The sequence below is a fragment of the Gymnoscopelus braueri genome (genome assembly GCF_963280865.1).
Source record: "Gymnoscopelus braueri genome assembly, chromosome: 14".
Taxonomy (NCBI): domain Eukaryota; kingdom Metazoa; phylum Chordata; class Actinopteri; order Myctophiformes; family Myctophidae; genus Gymnoscopelus; species Gymnoscopelus braueri.
The window spans coordinates 11,736,843-11,755,684 of record NC_137619.1 but is presented as its reverse complement, the minus strand read 5'-3'; the positions used below and the strand labels follow the sequence as shown (position 1 = coordinate 11,755,684).

Below are 18,842 nucleotides of genomic sequence, written 5' to 3'. Positions count from 1 at the left end.
CTTTGTCAATGCAAATGCGTGGATTCATGGTCTTGCAGATTTTTTCCAAGAATCTAAAATGGCACAGATGCTTTCCCGCTTATAATGGGCTAATTTAGGGACCCCGTGCGGGTCCCTCTCCTCGCTGCATTTGGACCCCTTACGTCATCCCACAATGCCCTGTGCAAAGTGCATTGAGATGAGGGGTTGGTGCGGGGGAGGGGGAGGCTCAACGGGGGCCCCGCCGTTTCCATGGGATACAGAATTCCCCAAATCAGCTGGTTGCAAAACAGCTTTTTGGCAGTGGTGGGAAAAAGTACTCACTTTTTTTTTTTACTTAATTAAGTAGCAATACCACAATATAAAAAGAAATACTCAGATACGTCCTGTATTCAAAATACTTTACTTGAGTAAAAGACAATTACAAAAGTATTATTATCAAAACATACTGGATACAGTTTCTTTTGGGGAGAACAAAAATAAAAGCTCACAACGCATAAGTACAACACTTCAGTAAATGCATTTAGTTACATTGCAACAAACAATAAAATGAGAGGTAACCTAAATTCTCGAGATACACTTATCTCTTGTACACTTACACTCTTTATGAATGGAGCACAGCTAAATGTTACAACAAGTAACCTTTGTTATGTCACACGCTCATGTTTCATTTGGATGCCCAATATTATTAGTACAAGGACACACTGCCATCTAGTGGGCAAACTGGTTCTATGCAAGTAGTGAATCATGTGGCACTATTGATATTGAACAACTTGATACTCAGTGGTGGAAGTACAGGTTCCAATCTCTTCTGCAAGAACACAAACAAATCTTCGAAGTCATTTACAGGACAGTCAGACCAATGGACGTCTCTCTCTGTCCTTACAGGTTTCAGTCCCACTTTTACTTGGATCTCAGTAGGGGCCGGGCTGTGCGATATGACTTTAAAACAATATCACGGTTTCAAACCTTTGCCTACAGTACGATTACTGAACGATAATTTTCTGTCATAGATTTTTTTTTTGTCGATTCGTTGCCATCTAAGAAATAAAAGAAAACAGCCTACAGGTTCTAAATATTGGTTTCGAGATACAGTATTTTCAGTTAATTGCTCCACCCTAATCTGAGGTGAGTACTGCATTTCTTTTTGGCCTTCCTCTGGGTCTACCTGAGGTTTTTTTATACCCTTTCTTTTTACGCTTATTCAATTCCTCTCTCATCTTCTCCTTCTCCTCCTCCTCCTCCTCCTCCTCCTCCTCAGGGTTGTACTCTGCGTCTTCCTTACTTTGCTCAGCATCAACAGCATTGGTCTCGGTTTCATTTGACGGATCTAATTCAGCCTCAGAGCCATTCCTTTTCGTCGTCTTCATGTGCACTTTCTGTCCTGGGTCAGGGAGGACTTGTCCGTGGTACTTCTGGACGTGACTCTTCAGGCTAACATTGTGATTAAAGCTCTCATCACAGTGTTGACACTGGTAGGGTTTCTCTCCTGTGTGGACACGCATGTGGGATTTCAGGTGGCTTTCCTGGCTGAATGAACGTTGACACACCTCGCATACAAACTGCTTTGCTCCCGTGTGCACAACCATATGCCTCTCCAATTTAAAGCGATTAGGAAACTCCATGTCACATATCTGACAGCAGGGGCCTCTGTGACTCTTCTGGTGGTCGTGGCGCTCTTTGCGCGTGGCAAACACCTCCGGACAGTCGGGACACTGGTAGGGTTTCTCTGCAGGTAGATGGCGCTTCTCGTGTGCAATTTTGTCTCCCCTTACTTCGAAGGTTTTGAAGCAGAAGGTGCACCTATGCTGGTAGCCTTCCTTATGGATCCTGCTGTGGATTTTCAGATAACGCTCGGAAACAAAACACTTGCCACACGCATAACAAGGATAGGGCTTGAGAACGTATTCATCACACTTGTGAGTCTTCCTATGAATCTTGTTGAGTAACTTTCCACATTTGGGACACAGCTGGCGTTTTTCTCCATCAATCTTTTCATCCTCTTCATCAAGCTCATCAGTACCTGAGTAGAGTAACAGTTGATCAAACTAATCAATTTAACAGATGAAAAAAAAATATATATATATATATATATATATATTTAAAAAAAATATATATATATATATATAATTTAATAAAATAAGCGATTAATAATCGATCCCAATTTTGGGCATGTCATTATAGGTTCAAAGCTAGTGAAAACAGCCGATCTACAAGGTCCCAACGTGTGGCATTGCAACACTTTGTGAGCTTGTAGACCTGCTATTTTCACATTTTTTGCACAAAATCATTGTGCGATGAAGTATAAAATAGTGGCTAATCAATTTGTAAATATATAAACTAATATATAATTAAAACCCAACAAATGTACCCAAAAAGCAATCGATAGAATAATTGATGAGAAAAGTTGCAGCCCTATACCTGAGTCACTCTCTGTAACCTCGCTGTCGATATTTGCCTTGGGATCAAAATCTTTGTCCTTGGGATCAAAATCTTTGTCCTTGGGATCAAAATCACTGTCTGAACTGTCCACTGGCACCGTCTGATCTTCTTCTTCATCCCAGGAGTCCTCTGAGGGCACTACCTGTAAAAGATACATTAAACATTGTTGTAAGTGTCTGTGACACTTGTCCTTTTAACTTCAATTGTTTCTTTAGTTTGAAGTTAATTTATTATTATTTTGCTTAATTTGGGATACCTTTATTTTGACACTTCCTGTGTATTTTGGGCTACTTTATTTTTTATTTTTTAAACACTTTGTTTTTATTTTTCCTTATGTTGCAGACAAAAATACAAGAATATGACATTTTGTACGACATCTTATTCCCCCAATCCCCCACCCTCCCACCAAGGTCATAACAAGACAAATGACAAGACAAAAAATGAATAAATAATAATAGTAATCACTTGACAATAAAGAAAAGGACAAGACAGACAAACAAACGGACAGACAAACCAAACAGTTTAACTTTCGACAAAATATGTTGTTCCTTTCAGGTCAAGTTAGACAGTTCCATTATTGAAAGCAATAAATAAAAATAAAATGAGAAAATATATATTTCGTATCCAACCGTCTATATCTTGTAGGCCTCCAGCCAGAGGCCGACAGAGTCAGATTTTTTGGGCGTTGTCAATTATATAAGGGAGTGTGTATTCAAGTGAAAGGTATGTTTTCAACAAATTCTATAAAAGGGGTCCAGGTTTTAATGTATCTATCTTTGGAGCCACTACGATTATATCTCAATTTCTCCAAAGGTATCATAGAGAGTACCTCTTTGACCCACTGTTGGAATGAGGGAGGTTTGCTACCTTTTATTTTGACACTTCCTGTTACTTGACCGGCCTTATCTGAGGCGTTCTAGCGTTACTCACAGGACAGATCCATTCAGAGACCGTCAGAGCAGAGTGACAGTACAGAGAGGCACGGCCGCTCACCAACGTGTTTCCTAAATCGGCGCGACACCGTACGAAATGTTTGTTTGTTTGCTTTAACGTTCTGTGGCCTATTTGTAACCTGTAACCCTGTATTCTGCACTTTAAATGCACAGGTGGAGTAAGGTTGTTTAGTTTATATATTGTTCACAGTGCCTGTTGTGACGTTTGGGGGCAACTAAATGATCGTTTGAGTAACCTGAAGCCAAGGTGGTTTTGTATGCAGCCCATAGCACCCTTTGGATAGCGGAGCGAGGTACAGGAGTGTTCTGTTTGTTTGTTTGGATTTTCTTTCTGATTTAATTTGGGATCTATTAATTGTTTGTCTGGTATTTTGATTTGGTTATGGTACATTTTTGTTTGGTATTTGCATTAATTCACTGAATTATATCAACTGTAAATTAACTATTTTATCGTTGAATTGTACTTTGAAAGTGATACTTTGAAATGCACTGATTTTATTGTTGAGTGAAACTATGAAATGATTTAATATGATTGTAACATTATTTATTTCTATTTTTATAGTTTTCACGGTGTTCGAACAAAGCTTCATTCTGTGTTGAAGAGAAAATAAATACACCCGTTGAAACCATCCACCTTCGTCATCATTCAAATCCAAGGGCCGCTACAATTGTAATCTTGCTCATGTAGGTTAATCGAATAACCGAGAAGCTAAAGTCGACTACATCAAGTACCGTAGTCTGATTAACCACTTAATCCTGTATTATACTTTGTTGTACAATGGTGTCACACAAAAATAGTGAAAATAGCAGATCTACAAGTTTGTAGATGAGCTAATTTTCACAATTACAAATAATAATAATTCTTCATCGTAATCAAGCCAGAAGTTTAACCCAAACTTATACTTCGGCTATTCAAAAAAATCTGATTTACTAGCTCATAACGTGAGCTAGTAAACGTGACGCATTGTGAACTTGTAAAACAGAGTTTTGTGCAAACATTTTGAAAAGTCATGAGATTTTAAAAAAAATGTTTAAAACAAATGTTCTCTTATAGGGGGGACCTTTATTTAAATAAGCAGTACGTCTAGTACTGCTGTTCTTTTGTTTTTATCCTAGCAGGATCTTTAGCACTACTGGTATTTCTCTCTCTCCTCTGTCACCCTACGTAAGAGATAAGACATTTATTCTCCTCCTGCTCTATCCCTTTCTTCTCACCTTGTCGATCTTCCTCTTGCTTCCTCTATCCTCTCCTCCGGCTGCATTCCCATCCCCTTCTTTCTCTTTCTGCATCATGTACTCAGCGATCAGGTCGGGACACTCCAGGTTGTCTTCTGGTTCCCATGTGCTTTGCTCACTGAACACACACACACACACACAAACACACAGCTTATAGAAACCTAAAAGTTTATGTAGAGCCCACCAGATACATATCAGTTCGTCTGACATTTATTTAACTTTTTTGATGACATCGGTGTCTGCAGTTATGTCTCAAATTGAGTCAATGACTCAAATTGTCCCAATTTTAACCACTTTCATCCTGCCGTTCACAAACACCAATACATTTTTTTCTTAATGAAGAGCTTTTTGCTTAGTTTATTTCACTGATAGTTATGTATATATATATATATATATATATATATATATATATATATATATATATATATATATATATATATATATATATATATATATATATATATAAAAATTTTAATTATTTCCATGGATTAATCATTGTTGGATTATTTTGATGGTCTTCCTGCCCTGACATTTGGCAAAGGTCAAGAGGCCTAGACTCCCTAAAAGGATGAAATTCCAGGCCTGACCACAACACACTCTCACGAGATCCATTAACAGTGATCACAAGACATTCACAAGATCTGTGACCGTGCCCACTGCCCAGACTGACCATTTAGGAGACCAGACATGTTTACCATTTTGTACTATTACGAGACGTGGAATTGGCCATCTATGTAGCAAATATATCAAGGGAGGGACTTTGATCACATATGCACAGTCTATTGGGTCGGTACACAAGAAGGAGTTTGTTCCACACAGAGATTTTCTTTTTTTATAATGTGAGGAGAAAGGAGGCTTGGACTCACTCTGAGAAACCTTTCCATTTGAGGAGGTACTTCACCCTTCCATTCATCACATGGCGATCCAGCACCTTCTCCACCACATAATCCTCTTCCTCCACTGTCACAGTCACCTGAGACTCCTCCATCTCCTCCTTCACCGTCACTGCAGCCAGAGGTTCCTCCTCCAACTAGTAAAGAGATACCAAACATGTTTCATATGACATTACACCCACATTTTAAATAGCTTAAGCTTGAGCAATGCAACGCAACATGCGACTCGGTCTGTGATAAAAGTTCTGTTTTAGGGAGAAGAAGAGAGGGTAGGGGCTGCCACACTGAAGGCTCTATCCCAGAAGGTCCGCCTATTGGTGTGGGAATGGAGAAGAGCCCCAAGTCAGAAAGCCAAAGGTTACCCCCTGGGGTGTATGGAAGAGGTCTAACAGGTACCATGGGGCTAGGCTAGGGCATTGGAGAGCTTTATAGTTGAGGAGGAGCAGTTTGTCGGTGATGCGGAACTTAACCGGAAGCCATAGTAGGTGTTCAAGGGTGGGGGTGATGTGAGCTGAGTTCTGCTCACACTGCAGTCTGTCCCGGGCTTTGTTAATCGTTGGGGAGCCTGAACAAGACACCATTAAGAGAAAGTAGGCTAATTTTGTTAAATAGCTCTATATTCTGATAGTAATAATTTATATAGAGTGTATGTTCAGTAACAGCCAGGGGCTTAGTTAAAGGTTCTATGACATTCATTTTCACTTTTTTTATTTTCAATGTTTTATTTGGGGTTTTATGACTTCAATTACACCCAAAAAAACTGAACTTAGAACATTCAGTGGATTTTCTGTGGTCTGGGGTTTTCTGAATAATTAGGCTGAAAAGTAATCTGAGCTTGGCCCTTCGACAGTGAGGTCACAGTCGATTAATCCCGCCCACTCTCCTCCTCGCCCCTCCCCTCCCCTATCCTTTCCTTTGGGGGGGGCGAAGCAGAGGCGATGATTGACAGGCAAAATCCCTCACCAGCGACACCCGCAGGCAAAGATTTCTTTTTTCATTGCAGTTGAAAAGGCTTTAGAAATGTGAGAGAAAAACACCTGCCATTGATCACTGGAATGGAATTTTCACTTAAAACTTTTTGTACACTTTTGAAGGACCAGGACAAAGACTTTGAATGTGGTGTAAAAGTGAATGTCATTAAACCTTTAACAGAAAATGCATTTTCAGGTCGGGATACCAATTGTGAAAGTGAAAATGGGAGTGATGATGACACGAAGAAATAAGCAGACAAAATTGGAACTGGAACACTATACATTTTAAGCTGTTAAATGGGTACTCTCTCCTGATTGGCTGACATTTGGCCACCCACCTGAAAATGCATTCGATGCATTCTCTCTTTATTATTAAAGAGCTGGAGAGACGGGGAGACTCCTGTTACTGAACAAACCCTTTATATAGCAATGATTACAATGATTATCAGAATATAATGCTTTAACCTTTAAGCAAAAAGAAAAGTTTTTGTTTTAACCAAAAAATATCACTTGCCCTACCTTTTTAATTGTTTCTGCAATAAATGTATTTTTTCCTTCTTCAAATTTGCATGGTTTAGTTTTCCTACCTGTATCTGTGTGCTGCTGTGTGCTTCATTCTGTCTGTGTACTTTGACAGTGGGCACATCTGGTTTTGGAGCAGCAGTCCTTGGAACTGCATGTGCCTTCAGTCTAGTAGTCCTTTCGATCTTTGGCTTTGCCTTTGGTTTTATATTTCTTAGACCCTCTCTCTTCTCTGTTGGCTCTGGTTCTGGTTCATCAGGTGGCCATACGTTTGGTATGTCCATTTTCTATTCTCGCGGCGAGACTAAACTAATTGATTCGCATTGATTCGCCTCAACAGATGATTGCAACACAAGGATGCAACCAGTTACACTAATTCAAAGGCACCACTCTCTTCACACTGTTGTGATTCCCCCCCCTAGATTTAGAACGAATACCAGGCTTTCCTCCGAGGTGGAAAGTCTGGTGACACGACGATAGCCTTGTAAAAATGAATTATTTTCTATCAATTTGAGAGAGAAGATGTTTAACAGCTGAAAGACACGCACTTGGTAGCACCGCGCTGCAGAGGCGGGAGACACTTCCTGTGTAAACAAACTGAGTCAGTGTTGCCAGATTGTGTGAGAGAAACAAGCAACCAGCCAGGTCTACGAAAACAAGCCCAAAAGAAGAAGATCTACATTAAAGCTCACAACGCGTCAAAACTATAACATCTCGACTAGATTTCTCTGGTTCACAGTATCACACGTTTATTATTTATTATTCTACATTCAAAGTAATACCCAAGTGAACTTAGAAGTAGTAGATGTGTAGTAGGCTGCAAATTCAATAGACATTTTTGTGGTTGAATGATGGCCCAAAACCATAGAGTTAAAAATAATAGAGAGGGCACCCGAATTCTCCTCCCATCCACTTGCATTGAGTTGCTCACCCAGCGGCGAGCGGCCTTTTTGCATGTAGTTGAAGCGCAAGGGGGCGGGTGGGGAGACAGTCAGCGCACTGAAGTCACAGACTACTGTGTTGTTGACGGACAACGTATGCACGCTTATGAGAAACAACACAAATAAAACCTGGCAAAACAGTTGCGTGCATTAGCGCAAGATGAGGATAAAGGAAACATTCAGTCTAAATGTCCAGTAATTCGCAACTACTACTACTACTACTACTTTTGTATTTGAAACTTTACATTTCTCTAAACATTATAAACTTTCAGGACAGCGTAATACAAATATAATTTTTGAAAAGGCTATAGGCTACAGTGAAGTCGGACTGAATGACTGAAACGTTTTTTCTTTTTTCTACTTTACTCTCTTGGTGATTATCTGGCACAGTAGTAGTGAATTAGCAAACTGGACATTTAGACTGAATGTTTCCTTTATCCTCATCTTGCGCTAATGCACGCAACTGTTTTGCGAGGTTTTATTTTTGTTGTTTCTCATAAGCGTGCATCCGTTGTCTGTCAACAACACAGTAGTCTGTGCCTTGACTTAAGTGCGCTGACACTCTCCCCACCCGCCCCCTTGCGCTTCAACTACATGCAAAAAGGCCGCTCGCCACCCAGCGCATGTGCCTATTTGAACGCTTCTTCCGGGTTGGAAATTTGGTGGGCGAGGCCTATTTGGGGCTCCAAACGCGTCACTTCTGTGACGCGTTTTGCGTCACAGAAGCGCGCAGCCCCGTGCGCAAGCTCGTGCGCATGCTCGTGAGTCGAGCCCATTGGTCGAAACCGTTTTCGCGTTCATGTGTTGAAGCCCCAGGCCTGCACGCGCCTGCACTACCATGAATGGCCAGCATGTTCAATTGGCTTCAATGAAACCACTGGGTTCTGGGGGCTTGCCCAAAACAGATATGGCTAGCAGGACTTCCTGTACTGTAGCTACTGTAACTGTTGCTGTATCAGTGGTGCTCAAAATGTGTCTCGTCAAGGACCCCCAAAATGATATGTATTTGGCCGCTGACCCCATCTCAAAATATTTTGTTCCAGGTCAGGGAGCCCCAGAAATAAAGATTTGAGTTCAAATTGTTCGCTTTAAAATAACATATATATTCAAAGATTTGCACACATTTTCAGGATCTTTCAAAAATAGCAGATCTACAAGCTCGTAGCGCTGCAAGAAGTGGCACGCTACGAGCTTGTAGGTCTGCTATTTTTGAATAGCCAAAGTATAAAATAAATAATGCTTTTTAGAATCTAAAATGACACAGCTGCTTTCCCGATTATAATGGGCTAATTTAGGGTCCCCCTGCATGAGGGTCTCTCCTCGCTGCTTTTGGACCCCTTACGTCACCCCACCCACAATGCCCTGTGCAAAGTGCATTGAGATGAGGGGTTGGTGCGGGGGAGGGGGAGGCTGCTCTCAATGGGGGCCCCGCCGTTTCCATGGGATACAGAATTCCCCAAATCAGCTGGTTGCAAAACAGCTTTTTGGCAGTGGTGGGAAAAAGTACTCACTTTTTTTTTACTTACTTATGTAGCAATACCACAATATATAAAAAAATACTCCGATACGTCCTGTATTCAAAATACTTTACTTGAGTAAAAGACAATTACAAAAGTATTATTATCAAAACATACTGGATACAGTTTCAAAGTAAAAGAATGGAACTTTTTTCTTTTGGGGAGAACAAAAATAAAAGCTCACAACGCATGAGTACAAAACTTGAGTAAATGCATTTAGTTACATTCCAACAGTGTTTTTTGTAATTTCCCTTCAGAGGCAAGTGAGAACATTAAAATACAAACAATAAAATAAAAGGTGACCTAAATTCTCGAGATACACTTATCTCTTATACACTTACACTCTTTATGAATGGAACACAGCTAAATGTTACAACAAGTAACCTTTGTTATGTCACATGCTCATGTTTCATTTGGATGCCCAATATTATTAGTACAAGGACACACTGCCATCTAGTGGGCAAACATCAACAAGATGAAGTCTTAAGATTACAGGTTCTAAATATTGGTTTCGATATACAGTATTTTCAGTTAATTGCTCCACCCTAATCTGAGGTGAGCACTGCATTTCTTTTTGGCCTTCCTCTGGGTCTACCTGAGGTTTTTTGATACCCTTTCTTTTTACGCTTATTCAATTCCTCTCTCATCTCCCTCTCCTCCTCCTCAGGGTTGTACTCTGCGTCTTCCTTACTTTGCTCAGCATCAACAGCATTGGTCTCGGTTTCATTTGACGGATCTAATTCAGCCTCAGAGCCATTCCTTTTCGTCGTCTTCATGTGCACTTTCTGTCCTGGGTCAGGGAGGACTTGTCCGTGGTACTGCTGGACGTGACTCTTCAGTCTAACATTGTGATTAAAGCTCTCATCACAGTGTTGACACTGGTAGGGTTTCTCTCCTGTGTGGACACGCATGTGGGATTTCAGGTGGCTTTCCTGGCTGAATGAACGTTGACACACCTCGCATACAAACTGCTTTGCTCCCGTGTGCACAACCATATGCCTCTCCAATTTAAAGCGAGAAGGAAACTCCATGTCACATATCTGACAGCAGGGGCCTCTGTGACTCTTCTGGTGGTCGTGGCGCTTTTGGCGCGTGGCAAACACCTCCGGACAGTCGGGACACTGGTAGGGTTTCTCTGCAGGTAGATGGCGCTTCTCGTGTGCAATTTTGTCTCCCCTTACTTCGAAGGTTTTGAAGCAGAAGGTGCACCTATGCTGGTAGCCTTCCTTATGGATCCTGCTGTGGATTTTCAGATAACACTCGGAAACAAAACACTTGCCACACGCATAACAAGGATAGGGCTTGAGAATGTATTCATCACACGTGTGAGTCTTCTTATGAATCTTGTTGAGTAACTTTCCGCATTTGGGACACAGCTGGCGTTTTTCTCCATCAATCTTTTCATCCTCTTCATCAAGCTCATCAGTACCTGAGTAGAGGTGCAACAGTTGATCAAACTAATCAATTTAACAGATGATAAAAAAAATAAAAAATGATCATTTAATAAAATAAGCGATTAATAATCGATCCCAATTTTGGGCATGTCATTATAGGTTCAAAGCTAGTGAAAACAGCCGATCTACAAGCTCACAACGTGTGGCATCGCAACACTTTGTGAGCTTGTAGACCTGCTATTTTTGCACAAAATCATTGTGCGATGAAGTATAAAATAGTGGCTAATCAATTTGTTAATATATAAACTAATATATAATTAAAACCAGTGCTGCACAATTAATCGAAAAAAGATCGTGATCTCGATTCAGACACCTATGCAATCTCGATTTGAAATTATGGCGTTTTGTTTTTCAAACCATTTTTTTCTTTTTTTTTTACTTAATATTTTTATATTTACAAGAGAATCGTGTGAGAATCGTGATCTCAATTCTCATGGAGGAAAATCGTGATTCACATTTGAGCAAGAATCGTGCAGCACTAATTAAAACCCAACAAATGTACCCAAAAAGCAATCGATAGAATAATTGATGAGAAATGTTGCAGCCCTATACCTGAGTCACTCTCTGTAACCTCGCTGTCGATATTGTATTGATCCGTGGGATCAAAATCACTGTCTTTATTGTCCACTGGCACCGTCTGATCTTCTTCTTCATCCCAGGAGTCCTCTGAGGGCACTACCTGTAAAAGATACATTAAACATTGTAATGCTCATGTAGGTTAATCGAATAACCGAGAAGCTAAACTCGACTACATCGAGTACCGTAGTCTGTATTATACTTTGTTGTACAATGGTGTCACACAAAAATAGTGAAAATAGCAAATCTACAAGTTCACAACACGATGCAACACGGTGTGAGCTTGTAGATGAGCTAATTTTCACAATTACAAATAATAATAATTCTTCATCGTAATCGAGGCAGATGTTTAACCCTAAATTATACTGCGGCTATTCAAAAATTGCTGATTTACTAGCTCATAACGTGTTGTGAACTTTTGTGAAATGTGAAATGTTTTGTGCAAACATTTTGAAAAGTCATGAGATTTTTTTTTAAATGTTCACAACAAATGTTCTCTTATGGGGACCTTGGCAAAAACTCTTGTCAGATGGGGGTCCAGGGACAAATCAAATACATATCAATTTGGGGGACCTTTATTTACATTAGCAGTACGTCTAGTACTGCTGTTCTTTTGTTTTTATCCTAGCAGGATAAAAGCTAGACATTTAAATAGACTTTTATTCTCCTCTATCCCCTTCTTCTCACCTCGTCTATCTTCCTCTTGCTTCCTCTCTCCTCTCCTCCGTCTGCAGGTGTCTCTATGGCTGCATTCCCATCCCCTTCTTTCTCTTTCTGCATCATGTACTCAGCGATCAGGTCGGGACACTCCAGGTTGTCTTCTGGTTCCCATGTGCTTTGCTCACTGCACACACACACACACACACACACACACACACACACACACACAGCTTATAGAAACCAAGTTTATGTAGAGCCCACCAGATACCAGTTTGTCTGACATTTATTTAACTAAGACATCGGTGTCTGCAGTTACGTCTCAAATTGAGTCAATGACTCATTGTCCCAATTTTAACCACTTTCATCCTGCCGTCCCAAATGTAGGGACTGACTCCCTATCTTCAAATGAATCAAATGACTCTGATTAGTCCAGGGCTGAGTGTGTGTGAACTTTTGACTCAAGAGTTTCTATAAATATCGGTAATTTACATTTTTTTTCTTTTTTTTAATTAAGAGCTTTTTGCTCAGTTTATTTCACTGACAGTTATACTATGTATTAAATATATAAATATATATTTAAATGATTTAATTATTTCTATGGATTAATCATTGTTGCATTATTTTGATGGCCTTCCTGCCCTGACATTTGGCAAAGGTCAAGAGGCCTAGACCCTAGTTCCTAAAAGGATGAAATTCCAGGCCTGACCACAACACACTCTCACGAGATCCATTAACAGTGATCACAAGACATTCACACGATCTGACGCTCACGTGGAGTGACCGTGCCCACTGCCCAGACTGACCATTTAGGGGACCAGACCATTTTGTACTATTACGAGGCGTGGAATTGGCCATCTATGTAGCAAATATATCAAGGGACTTTGATCATATATGCACAGTCTATTGGGTCGGTAGACAAGAAGGAGTTTGTTCCACACAGAGAACATTTGTTTTATAATGTGAGGAGAAAGGAGGCTTGGACTCACTCTGAGAAACCTTTCCATTTGAGGAGGTACTTCACCCTTCCATTCATCACATGGCGATCCAGCACCTTCTCCACCACATAATCCTCTTCCTCCACTGTCACAGTCACCTGAGACTCCTCCATCTCCTCCTTCACCGACACTGCAGCCAGAGGTTCCTCCTCCAACTAGTAAAGAGATACCAAACATGTTTAGCAATGTTTCATATGACATTACACCCACATTTTAAATAGCTTAAGCTTGAGCCAGGCATGCAAACAGCCCGAGGTGAAAAAGGTGACAACATGTTGTTTTCTTTCGGGTCAGGTGTCACACAATTGCCCTATTTGGGTTCAAAAAGGTGACTGTAGCTGAAAAGTGACACTTTTGCATGTCTGTTGAGCAATGCAACGCAACATGCGACTCGGTCTGTGATAAAAGTTCTGTTTTAGGGAGAAGAAGAGAGGGTAGGGGCTGCCACACTGAAGGCTCTATCCCAGAAGGTCCGCCTATTGGTGTGGGAATGGAGAAGAGCCCCAAGTCAGAAAGCCAAAGGTTACCCCCTGTGGTGTATGGAAGAGGTCTAACAGGTACCATGGGGCTAGGCTAGGGCATTGGAGAGCTTTATAGTTGAGGAGGAGCAATTTGTAGGTGATGCGGAACTTAACCGGAAGCCATAGTAGGTGTTCAAGGGTGGGGGTGATGTGAGCTGAGTTCTGCACACACTGCAGTCTGTCCCGGGCTTTGTTAATTGTTGGGGAGCCTGAACAAGACACCATTAAGAGAAAGTGGGCTACTAAGGGTAAGTGATTTTCCTTTAAGTGTTAAATAGCTCTATATTCTGATAGTAATCATTTATATAGAGTGTATGTTCAGTAACAGCCAGGGGCTTAGTAAACAGAAAATGCATTTTCAGGTCGGTATACCAATTTTATCCAATAAGGAGAGAACAGGATACAGGATGAACAAGTGAAAATGGGAGTGATGATGACACGAAGAAATAAGCAGACAAAATTGGAACTGGAACACTATACATTTTAATGGAACTGGAACACTATACATTTGAAGCTGTTAAATTGGTACTCTCTCCTGATTGGCTGACATTTGGCCACCCACCTGAAAATGCATTCTCTCTTTATTTAAGAGCTGGAGAGACGGAGAGACTACTGTTACTGAACAAACACTATATTATATATAGCAATAATTGCTATCAGAATATAATGCTTTAACCTTTTAACAAACAAAAAAGTTTTTGTTTATCCAAAAAATATCACTTGCCCTACCTTTTTTTTGTTTCTGCAATAAATGTATTTTTTCCTTCTTCAAATTTGCATGGTTTAGTTTTCCTACCTGTGTCTGTGTTCTGCTGTGTGCTTCATTCTGTCTGTGTACTTTGACAGTGGGCACATCTGGTTTTGGAGCAGCAGTCCTTGGAACTGCATGTGCCTTCAGTTTAGTCCTTTCGATCTTTCGCTTTGCCTTTCGTTTTATATTTCTTAGACCCTCTCTCTTCTCTGTTGGCTCTGGTTCTGGTTCTTTGAGGCGGAAATCATCAGGTGTGAAATGGTCACTACAGAGCGTACGATGCCGATCTAAAAGAGTGTTGGGCTCCATGTGTAGGGCAGTGAGCCACAGTGTCCTCATCTCTTCACTCGTAGGGAAAGAATGAAAACTTTTACGCTTCTGGGAAGCAAAGGACCTCCTGGTTGTACAGCCGGGATACACACACTGCGTCGGGGTCTTTATCGTCACATCAGGGTTGAAGCATGTCGGGTATGCACAGACTTTGGGTAGCCTGGGATCAGGACCATTTTCAGGGTTCTGATCCGGTACGAACGTTACGTCATCCGGTGGCCATACGTTTGGTATGTCCATTTTCTATTTTTAACTCGTGGCGCGACTAGCGAGACTGAACTAATTGATTCGCATTATGTAGGGAACAAAAATCACATTCACACCCAGTGTGAAGAGAGTGGTGCCTTTGAATTAGTGTAACTGGTTGCATCCTTGTGTTGCAATCAGCTGCTGCTGTTGAGGCCGTGCTCAAAGGGACGGACGTCTGACGGACCCCCACACACACGACTCAAGTGTAGGAGTGGCTGGTACCACTCAAAAACAATGCGACGCCAACCGGAACCAACCACCGGAAACACGGTTCTTTTTTCTAGATTTAGAAAGAATACCAGGTTTTCCTCCGAGGTGGAAAGTCTGGTGACGCGATAGCCTTGTAATTTTTTTAAATTTTCTATCAATTTGAGAGAGAAGATGTTTAACAGCTGAAAGACACACACTCGGTAGCACCGCGCTAGCAGTGTTCAGTCAGCAAATATAACGGAGCAAATATAAGACTTCCGGTGGACGATCTCTTCAGAATAAGAGTACCCTCTAGAGTAAAAAGAAACCATTGAAAACCATTGAAAAACGGTTCATTTGCACATTAAAACTATAAATTAAGCATTTAAACGAAGCTATATATCACATATTATGTTTCTGTGTAACAAAAACGGATTTAAAACATTAATTATTTATCTAAATTGATAGATGCTGTTCAAAGGAGTGCATAGCCTATACAAATTGGACACTGGACAGGAGACGGTGCTTAGTGCCGGAACTTCTGAGGTACGCACGCGTTCGGGGAGACCCTCTCTACACAGCCACACTCTCCGCTAAGCGGCACTAAGGTGTAAAAAAAAGTGGCGGGCCGTCCAGTGAGGTCAAGGGTCAGAAAAGGGCCCTTTTCAGTGCATAGCCTATACAAATTGGACACTGGACAGGAGACGGTGCTTAGTGCCGGAACTTCTGAGGTACGCACGCGTTCGGGGAGACCCCCTCTACACAGCCACACTCTCCGCTAAGCGGCACTAAGGTGTAAAAAAAAGTGGCGGGCCGTCCAGTGAGGTCAAGGGTCAGAAAAGGGCCCTTTTCAGTGCATAGCCTATACAAATTGGACACTGGACAGGAGACGGTGCTTAGTGCCGGAACTTCTGAGGTACGCACGCGTTCGGGGAGACCCCCTCTACACAGCCACACTCTCCGCTAAGCGGCACTAAGGTGTAAAAAAAAGTGGCGGGCCGTCCAGTGAGGTCAAGGGTCAGAAAAGGGCCCTTTTCAGTGCATAGCCTATACAAATTGGACACTGGACAGGAGACGGTGCTTAGTGCCGGAACTTCTGAGGTACGCACGCGTTCGGGGAGACCCCCTCTACACAGCCACACTCTCCGCTAAGCGGCACTAAGGTGTAGAAAAAAGTGGCGGGCCGTCCAGTGAGGTCAAGGGTCAGAAAAGGGCCCTTTTCAGTGCATAGCCTATACAAATTGGACACTGGACAGGAGACGGTGCTTAGTGCCGGAACTTCTGAGGTACGCACGCGTTCGGGGAGACCCCCTCTACACAGCCACACTCTCCGCTAAGCGGCACTAAGGTGTAAAAAAAAGTGGCGGGCCGTCCAGTGAGGTCAAGGGTCAGAAAAGGGCCCTTTTCAGTGCATAGCCTATACAAATTGGACACTGGACAGGAGACGGTGCTTAGTGCCGGAACTTCTGAGGTACGCACGCGTTCGGGGAGACCCCCTCTACACAGCCACACTCTCCGCTAAGCGGCACTAAGGTGTAAAAAAAAGTGGCGGGCCGTCCAGTGAGGTCAAGGGTCAGAAAAGGGCCCTTTTCAGTGCATAGCCTATACAAATTGGACACTGGACAGGAGACGGTGCTTAGTGCCGGAACTTCTGAGGTACGCACGCGTTCGGGGAGACCCCCTCTACACAGCCACACTCTCCGCTAAGCGGCACTAAGGTGTAGAAAAAAGTGGCGGGCCGTCCAGTGAGGTCAAGGGTCAGAAAAGGGCCCTTTTCAGTGCATAGCCTATACAAATTGGACACTGGACAGGAGACGGTGCTTAGTGCCGGAACTTCTGAGGTACGCACGCGTTCGGGGAGACCCCCTCTACACAGCCACACTCTCCGCTAAGCGGCACTAAGGTGTAAAAAAAAGTGGCGGGCCGTCCAGTGAGGTCAAGGGTCAGAAAAGGGCCCTTTTCAGTGCATAGCCTATACAAATTGGACACTGGACAGGAGACGGTGCTTAGTGCCGGAACTTCTGAGGTACGCACGCGTTCGGGGAGACCCCCTCTACACAGCCACACTCTCCGCTAAGCGGCACTAAGGTGTAAAAAAAAGTGGCGGGCTGTGGTCAGTATTTTTAGCATCAGCTCAAAGGTATAGCCTGCTGTGTCATTGGATGCTTTTGTCATGATATGCCATTGCTGGTCTTTACACGTGTACAATGACACATATGGTGACTTGTCAAAAAATGCACAAATGCTGGACACAGCATAATCATTTTGGTGGTACAGACAGGAGAGAGTGAACGTTTTGGGAATTTCTGCACCAGATCTTAGCAGGAGAAGTAAAGTCTGTGGGCTGTGAATTACTTGATAGGTTGATAAGCTTAAGTCCTGCTTACATGTTTCACATTGGTCAAGTTGAGCAGAACATATTTTGGCAACTGTGTCCAAGATGCCTTTTTGTGACACTTCAAGTGGCTGCACTATGAGTTCTGATATGTTCTTTCTAGATGGTACGGCCTGGTCACCACATTGAGTACAAATATAGCGACCAAGACTTTTAAGGCAAAGCAGGTCATTTCCAAGGAAAGGAGCCCCAAGTGTGTCATTCACAAAGCTGTTTAATATGTGGTACACGTCTGTCATAGAAAATTGCCGAGACACTAATGACACCACCTGAGTGTTGGCAAGTTTCTCAAGCGCTCTTTTAAACAATGCTGGGGACTGCGCTGCTGCTGCTGCTGCTGCAAGCCGTGTGTGACATTTTTGGAAAGCAGATGTCTGTTTTAGAAATGTTAGTATTGGTAATGGTATGGCTTCACACATATTGTGATTTGGTCTTTCATTGCAAAAAAACACATCCACACCATGGCCAATATCTTCCAAATTGTCCTCTATTGTGATAACAGCATTAAGTGATGCATCATTACATTTCACATAGAAATAAATGTACCCAAGTGGTTTTGCCAATTGCAATGCATTTGCTGGTTGAAGGATGTTTATATTTGTATCATCTGCTCTAATTACAACATTGTCATAAAGCAAATGTGCCCAGAAGTGTCCGGCTTTGGCCACTGAGCCTACATGACAAATGATTGAGCCCAACTTATACTTAATTTTACTGCTGTCACGAATGGGAATTTCGATTATATCAGATGGGACTACAGGCGTGTGGAGCACCGTCCCACCATTATCAACACGGGACACAGAAAGAGTAATGACATCAGGAGCATCAATCCAACATATTTGTCTCTTCATTTCTGAACCACATGCTGTACATCTCTGTTGACCTTCACCTTCCATGATTGTGTGTTCGAAAAGAGAATTGAGGGACTCACATTTCTGTGTCAGCGGTAATGCAAAAACAGTAGGCGCGCATGAAATGCTTTCAACTTTCGATGCACATTTTTTACAGATGTCTGTATGTTTTGCCATAGCAGTTGTTTGGACACTACAATCATGCAACCAGATTAATAATTTGTGTATCAAATCTAGTGGGTCATTGTGCATTGACAAGGACAACGCTGGGATGCTCTTGACTAATTCTTGAGTGACACCATGGATTGTTTTAGCATCAAATGTGTGCCCTGGATTTTGAAAAAACGCTTGGATGAGAGCTGCTAAATTCCCTGGCATTGATGACATCGCAACCATATAAGTAGGTGTCAACTGTTT

The 18,842-nt window shown here is 42.0% G+C and overlaps 2 protein-coding genes across 3 annotated transcripts; both read right to left on the bottom strand.

The window, feature by feature from the left end:
• Window positions 1-452: 452 nt before the first annotated feature.
• LOC308100114 (uncharacterized protein) lies at window positions 453-15,407 on the bottom strand. 2 transcript variants are annotated; one of them, XR_013934411.1, is made up of 6 exons: window positions 14,457-15,407; window positions 13,131-13,294; window positions 12,172-12,328; window positions 11,461-11,587; window positions 9,902-10,883; window positions 453-1,041 (listed from the first exon to the last, which is right to left on the bottom strand). XR_013934411.1 is itself a non-coding variant. In XM_080449017.1 (5 exons), the coding sequence occupies exons 1-5, from the start codon at window positions 14,979-14,981 to the stop codon at window positions 10,000-10,002; spliced, it is 1,857 nt and encodes a 618-aa protein (XP_080305143.1). In that variant the 5' UTR covers window positions 14,982-15,407; the 3' UTR covers window positions 9,440-9,999. The 2 variants fall into 2 exon arrangements, 1 of the variants encoding a protein (XP_080305143.1); XM_080449017.1 differs by lacking the exon at window positions 453-1,041 and having other exon boundaries at window positions 9,440-10,883.
• Window positions 1,034-7,532, bottom strand: LOC308100115 (uncharacterized protein). The gene is made up of 5 exons (XM_080449018.1): window positions 7,062-7,532; window positions 5,477-5,640; window positions 4,590-4,728; window positions 2,401-2,563; window positions 1,034-2,002 (listed from the first exon to the last, which is right to left on the bottom strand). Exons 1-5 carry the CDS (start codon window positions 7,278-7,280, stop codon window positions 1,098-1,100), a joined length of 1,590 nt encoding a protein of 529 aa, XP_080305144.1. The 5' UTR covers window positions 7,281-7,532; the 3' UTR covers window positions 1,034-1,097.
• Window positions 15,408-18,842: the final 3,435 nt, after the last annotated feature.

Excerpts from the sequence above, each read along its gene's own strand:
- LOC308100115 (XM_080449018.1), bottom strand. The coding sequence starts at position 7,280 with ATGGACATACCAAACGTATGGCCACCTGATGAACCAGAACCAGAGCCA. Across the intron at positions 5,641-7,061 it reads ACAGCAGCACACAGATACAG|TTGGAGGAGGAACCTCTGGC; the intron begins GTAGGAAAACTA and ends TCTCTTTACTAG. Across the intron at positions 2,003-2,400 it reads GGTTACAGAGAGTGACTCAG|GTACTGATGAGCTTGATGAA; the intron begins GTATAGGGCTGC and ends TACTCTACTCAG.
- LOC308100114 (XM_080449017.1), bottom strand. The coding sequence starts at position 14,981 with ATGGACATACCAAACGTATGGCCACCGGATGACGTAACGTTCGTACCG. Across the intron at positions 13,295-14,456 it reads ACAGCAGAACACAGACACAG|TTGGAGGAGGAACCTCTGGC; the intron begins GTAGGAAAACTA and ends TCTCTTTACTAG. Across the intron at positions 10,884-11,460 it reads GGTTACAGAGAGTGACTCAG|GTACTGATGAGCTTGATGAA; the intron begins GTATAGGGCTGC and ends ACCTCTACTCAG.